This window comes from Tribolium madens, unplaced genomic scaffold (genome assembly GCF_015345945.1).
Source record: "Tribolium madens isolate multiple individuals breed KSU strain unplaced genomic scaffold, Tmad_KSU_1.1 Scaffold_20;HRSCAF=117;Tcas5.2_LG4, whole genome shotgun sequence".
Classification (NCBI taxonomy): Eukaryota; Metazoa; Arthropoda; class Insecta; order Coleoptera; family Tenebrionidae; genus Tribolium; species Tribolium madens.
The window spans coordinates 5,405,411-5,412,433 of NW_025400985.1; the positions used below are offsets into that span (position 1 = coordinate 5,405,411).

General features: G+C 34.7%; 1 protein-coding gene across 1 annotated transcript in view; it reads left to right on the forward strand.

The window, feature by feature from the left end:
- Positions 1-6,834, forward strand: part of LOC123004763 — a 9,473-nt gene extending 2,639 nt beyond the window's left edge. Inside the window, exons 2-4 of the mRNA XM_044398183.1 lie at positions 1,514-1,866; positions 1,954-3,420; positions 6,303-6,834. Coding sequence (XP_044254118.1) covers positions 1,514-1,866; positions 1,954-3,420; positions 6,303-6,429 — 1,947 coding nt within the window. The 3' untranslated portion in view covers positions 6,430-6,834. The remainder of the gene's footprint in view (positions 1-1,513; positions 1,867-1,953; positions 3,421-6,302) is intronic.
- The last annotated feature ends 189 nt before the right edge of the window (positions 6,835-7,023 follow it).

Below are 7,023 nucleotides of genomic sequence, written 5' to 3' on the forward strand. Positions count from 1 at the left end.
AGCTTGAGAAATAGGAAAGTATAATTAAAAAAATGAGATAAATTCCAAACATTTGAACTTTCTTTAAACTGCTTAATTAAATTCGGTGTTCTTTTATATTCTTCATTATTCGCATTTGCTGTTTATTGCCTCTATTTCAAACATGTTAGAAGATGTTGTTATTGAAATTGATACTTTAACATAATTGAGTGTTTATGACATACCTAACTCATTATCAAAAAGTGAACATATTTTATTAACTTGTTAAAGAGAAGATTTTAAAATACATAGCTTCACTATAAATAATTATTTTTATGACATGAGAAAAATCACTGATTTCTACAAGCTGGTGGTCTAATTCTTGACTTTTATGGACTTTATATTTTGTATTTTTTTTTAATTAGGTTCAAATTTTCCTCTACAGATATTATTTTTACTTTAGAAAGTTATACCTAATATAAGTTTCAAAATAAAAGAAAACCCCGATATGATATTCTGCCGGCATCCACATATACCTCCTTTTTAAGTAATTTATTACATTATTCAAGAAGCGGTCTTGGAACAGGAAAGACTTGAATGTCTGACGCCACACGTTCTTCAAGACGCGTTTCCTCTTCTAATTCATATACGCAATATATTTATATAAAAAGCCATGCACAACGAATAACTTTCCATTTTATTAATTTTCAAGCACTAAAATATCAATTAAATCTAAAACCGGAATTGATCTCGGTTTTTGTCTCATAATTATTACCAACAGCAACGATTTCCTGACGTAATTCTTTGATCTTAACCCAGTTATTAGCCTAGTTGTAGACCCAAAGTCTGATTTGCATGGAGCTAATCACTCGTAAATTATTTTCACGCCTTCCAAGATATATTGGTAGCCAGAGGCTGATATTACACTACTTGATGCGCTCCAACAGACTATTATTTTTCTTTATAAAACCTTAAATCAGCCGAATTAAGGTCAAATTCTATTCTCTGTCTGGGTTACCCATATTCGTACAAAATTATTAAATTCATTAATTTATTTCTTTATTAATAATGCACATTAATTATTAGAATCACTTCACGTTGCTCGGTCACATTGCACATTTTTAATTCTCTCTTCACGTGTTTTCGTACATGTTCCCACATGTGATGTGGATTCTTTGCTCCAGATGCAATCTAGGTTATAGTTAATGGTTGATAATTTCATCCATTCATGACAACACCGAATTATTTTACACATATGCTCTTGCAAAAACTCATAAATATGGACTTCTTGTCATGGCCCAGTTTTTTACTTTCAAGCTTCATTACTATTCACCTTCTGGATTCTTACTTCACCCTCAGTATTGACACAATACAACACCATCCGTAAAATTTCTCTTTAAGATTGTTTTAAAATAGTTACTCGCAACGCAATTAAAAAACCGATGTACAGGTGAAAGTAGGTGATGAGACGAAGTTATTGACTCCGAAAACTTTCTTCCATCTAAACACCAAATGACTTACATCTCCAATTGTTACATTACATCATAAATTGCAGGTGCTCCTACTTTTGGCCATGTGTTCGATTGTGTGCACAGAACCGGAAAAACCACCACCGACTATCACCCGGACCGAAATCAAAGTCTCCAGAAGCTTAAACCCCGAAGACATGGAAACGCTAAACGTCATGACCAAAGACGGAAATGTGGCCCAACTCATCGTCAAAAGACGCGACCGCAAAACAGAACCACAAGAAGATGCAAGAAAAAACCAATTCTCAAGAGCCATTTACGCCAACTGGATACCAGTCTCCTCGTTTTACTACCAACCGAACATCATCCGATTAGACACAATTGCATTGGTTCGCAACTCGACTCAGGAAAAAAAACCCAACGTCGTGGATAGTGACAGGTGAGAATCTCAAATAAAATCTCAAAGTTTTAATTTTCTTCAAGTAAATTTTTCAAAATTTCTCATGTAATGTTTTGATATTTTCAGGATCCCTAACGTGCCTAAGCCGGTGACCATTCGCTCTGGTGACATTTTTATCAAAAACAATGAGCAAAAGCGAGCTCGATCTATCGTCCAAATGGATCAAGATGGTATTCCTGTGATTCACGGAGTGCGAGTCCCTGATGATGAGTCTGACCGGCAAACTTGGCGAAACGCTCGTGTCATCAATGGGGAATTAGTACCATATGAGGAAGGTTATAAGCCACCACCGGCTGTTCCCATTGGACAACTGATCTACGCGAGTCAAGTTAAAGACAAAGAAGATTCCAGAAGCATTGGTCCATTTACCAAACAAGATAATTACAAGAGTGAAGACAATCAAAATTCGTTTGGTCCCTTCACTATTAAAGACAATCTTCCGGCCGAAAAACCCAAACAAAATGAAGATTATGTCAGATTTAATAGCCAGTCGGGGATTGGCCCGTTTACGAAAGCAGATAATACTAAAATCACAAGCTCGAAATTGATCGATTACATCAAGGAAATCAACGCGAAGGAAAGCAAAAGAGATTATTTCGCAAGACGGAAGTACCGCTCGTATGATGAAAACACCCAAATGCAAAGAAGAATGTTGCAATATCCTGGCCAACCATCATATCCAAATTCCTTGTTATACACACCAACTTCCAAATTGAGTCCTGTGACTTTCAATGAAGGTGTCAGAACTCCGGTCTTGCAATACGCACATCCGGAGTTGGGAGTCCAACCAGCTAAAGCGACTCCAGAGGAAGAAGAATTGATTTATAAGGACAACCAATACGAAGTTGACAGTGGACGTCAATCCCAATACGATGAGGGTGTTAACAGTGTCAATTATTACCGAAAGGACGTAATCAATTACCCCTACAACACGTATTACATTAAACCAAAACCGGAACAACCGTTTTGGATCCGAATCACTGAAAGTATCAAAGATAACGTACAAAACGGTTTCGCAAGGATGCAACAATTGACTCGGCCGGTTTTCGAGCCTTTGGTGGAAGCGACTCACAAAATTTCGCACAATTTGGGATTCTCGAAAGAGCCACAAGCGCAAGAAAAAGTGGGTTTGATTGCCCCGATGGGCAGTTCGGTTATTTTGCCGGCTTTAGGGCTTGTTGCTGGAGGGGCAGCTCTGGGGCTTGGCGCTGCTGCTGTTGGGCGTTTCTTGAACCCCAACGACATGAGGAGTTTCAATGAAGTCAATCCGAACGATATCGTGGTTATTATGGAAGAGCCGCCGCAAGACAGCCACGAGGAGCATAAGAGGTACCGCCGGAATGCCGAAGATGAATATTACATGCAGCAATTAGTCGCGAATGTTGAGAAAGACAAAGGCTTGCATCATCTCGCCGCTCCTCATTTTTGGTCGGACACTTCGTGTGCGAAACGGCTGTTTTGCGAGGTGATGGTCCGGCAAAACGACGACGAGGTGGTCTTGATGGAGAAGAAAATGGACAGTTTGATGGCATCGTAAGTACTGTGGTTAGTTACGTAACGTGCTCACTGTTCCAATGCACTTGAGATTTGAATCGGAGTGAGTGTAGAAAGTAGTTTTTTGTTTGGTTTCATTGACGAGTCATGATTAGTTAAGTAGGACGGAGAAAGCTTTCATCTTTTCGTGGTTCTCACCACACCCAAGTAATCTTCGATAATCAGAACAAATCACTGTTATGTACCTTGGGGCTGCACAATTGTAACACCCGGAGGAAGCATAACACGTGGTATGGCCACCAGCGACGGAAATTTTTAAAAAAATATATGAATTTTTTTAGTAATATTTAACCACTCATGATTCCCTGATATCTGCGAAATTGGTGGAGATAATATGGTGACAATGTTTAAGCTTTTAAATTCAAAGTACAGTAGAACCTCGATAAATCGAACCTCTATATCTCGAAATTTTGCTAAGTTGAAGTGATTGGTTGGTCCAGAGCATTTATTTATTAATAGAAATCAATGTAATTTTTCTCTTTAAGGCGAATTCTTCTTTAAGTTGAACAGATTTCCGGTTCTCCACAGGTGTAAAGCTTCATAAGTTAATTTTTTTGAAATTCTCGCAATTTTATATAATGCGCATTAAGTTAATTTTTAAGGCATGTGTCTCTTTACACCAAATTCAAGGCCAGTGAACGCTTTTTAAAAAAACATGAAAAAAACATGTCAAGAGAGTCAAGACAAATGGATACAATCATATCTACATACATTTGCAATTTTAAAATTTTGTTGTACTTTAAGAATTTATACTTTATGCCATTAGAAGTTTTATAATTTTTATATAAAACAATACAAAAGACCAATATTCTATATCTAGAAATCTCGATTAATGGAATAATTTTTTTGGCAATAGGTAAGTACTTCGACTTAACGAGATTCCACTGTAGTAAAAATCTTATTTTTCTCAAATTGTGTCATAACTTTTTAATGTTATATGTCTAAAATTGCATATCATTAAACGGAATTTCATTTCAAGCTTGTATTTTAACTCATTTTGAAGTAACTTGAATACAGTAAGAGGCAAAATTATGCAATAATCTCATTAAAACTAAAAGTATTTTGTTTTGGCAAAACAGCTCAAACAGGTAAATTTTCATTTTTAGAAATACACAATTCTCAACTTGATTTAAAATTTTACACTTTTTGGTTTCTTAATAATGACGTCATCGACATTAAAAAAAAATAGGAACCCCTAATTTTGTTAAGCTATATCGATAGCTCTTTTAATTGTTAAAATAACCAGACCAAAATATTAAATATTACATGAGATACAAAAAACAATTTAAAATCAAGTTGAGAATTGTGTTTTGTTTTTTAAATTGACCTATTCGAGCATTTTTGTCAAAACAAAATATTTTCGATTTTATAAATCAGATTATTCCATAATTTTGCCGCTCACTGTGTATTATATATAAATTATATAAATAATTTCGGTTGAGGCAGTAAGTTTGTTGGTATACAAGGTGATTCACGAGGAATAATGAGCCTGACCAAATTCTCGATGCACCCACCATTACTTTTCGCAAGTTATTTTGCGACAACTTTAATGTTGGTTGCATCGAGAATTTGGTCAGGCTCATTATTCCTGGTGAATCATCCTGTATATGTATTTGTGAAGGTACAATTTTTAAAGCGTTGAAAGGTCAATAAAAAATATATCCCTACAACATTAACAAAAAGCAAGTTTTTTTTCCACTCTAAAATAAGAAAGAAAAGTGGCCAAAAATTTTACCTCCCCCATAGAAACTAAAAAACATGCTGCTACATTTAACGGCGAAACTGGTAAATTGTTAGTTTTGGAGTTTTTCTTGCTGGATTGTAGAAAATTTATACATGATGTTCCCTTTTTATTGTTACAAATTTAAACAGGCTATGAGAAGAGGAAACAAAGAAGTTGCATCCTAAATTGTAACTCTGTTCAATGTTATTTGTGGCTTTTATTGGCAAAATGCTTGTACTTTTACTAAATAATTATAAAAAAACATATACAAGATCATCAGTATTATTAAATAGACATAAAAAAATGTCAAATGTAAAAACAAATGTCAGAGTTTTTTTAATTTTTTCAGTACTCTCAGGGACTACGCAATTACTCCTTTTCAAGGAGGTGGGCTACTTTCCGGAGACCTGTATGTTTATAGAAAAATTTTATCTTGAAATTAAATATTCTATCACCTGTTTAAATTTGTAACAATAAAAACGGAACCCCCTGGATGTGATACAAATAGTAAAATAACTATTCTTTTCAATGAGAAAAATTTCTTTGATTAACAATGTTTTTTTTTGTACATATTTGCAAGTGCAACTTAGCACAGGAAAACTTGAAAAGGTACCTATTTAATTTATAATTTTAAGTTAACGTATTATTACTAAACCTTTATAAAACGAATATGTGCGCAAAACGGTTTCAGAGCTTTAAATTGTTGGATTTATTCATCAAATATAGAATTGCAAATTTTGCATGATACGCAATGCCGTCTAAAAAAGTTAACTTTGAGCTCAGCTCCAGGCACAGAAAATGTAACACCCAGTGATTTATTCACAATGCCCGGAGGCTTTGCCATATATTGATCAAATTTACAACAAAGATGCTCTTACATAAGCCTTTGTCGGGTTTTTCCATGACAAGTCAACAATGAAGCTTACATAAGCTAAAAAGTGTGTAAATAATTATAGCGGATTTGTTGTAAAGAGGTTAAATCGTCGGAGATGAGTCTGGTCTGGAATGCTGATTAGCCGCGAGCTGAAAGTGGTTACTTTCACTCCGACACAGACAATAAGGAGCCGTTGGTAGCACAAAACGTTATGCCATCTTTAATATTATAATCACACTAATAATTGTCTATTTTTTGCTTCAGGGTACATCCAGACGTGGCCAATCAAGTCTCGCATCATCTTCAACAGGTTATGGATTCTGTCAAAATGAGAGACTGCTCAAAACTTTACTGCAACAGGAGGTATCCGTTTCCGGCTCCGGCTGCATAATCTAATTAGCTATCAGAAGAACCATCCATGACGAACGCATCTGAATATTTATTTTTTAATGTTAGTAGTTTCTTTTGAAACATTATATTAATGTTACCTTTTTATTGAATATAATATGTTAATTACAATCAATTACAGACGACTTTGTCTGGCTTTTTGCCATATTTGTGTATGTATGGTAGTAAATTGATGAGTACAGCAAGCGCCAAAATTGTAAAACAGTTTGCAAAATTGGTTAAATCGGTCGGTAATTGTGCAAACTGTCCATTTTATTACTTAGTAAATTGTCAGTGCTAAATAAAGTGATAAATAATTGTACATAGTCACCCTCACTTCTTTTAATTTATAAATGTTACGCTAAGAGATAATTTCTGTTAACTATTTCCAATAAAGCTATAAACCATAGATTTTTTATTTGTTATCACAAATTCCACTTTTTGCTAGTTAATCCAGATTTCTAGTTTTGCAAAGTTTTCCGTTAACTGGCGCCAACTCGTTTCTAGAGAGTTGTTTACCAAATTTTTGCATAAAGAGTAAAACAAGTCTATTAACAGAAGAATTCAAATTTATTCACAACTGACCCAAAAAACTGTA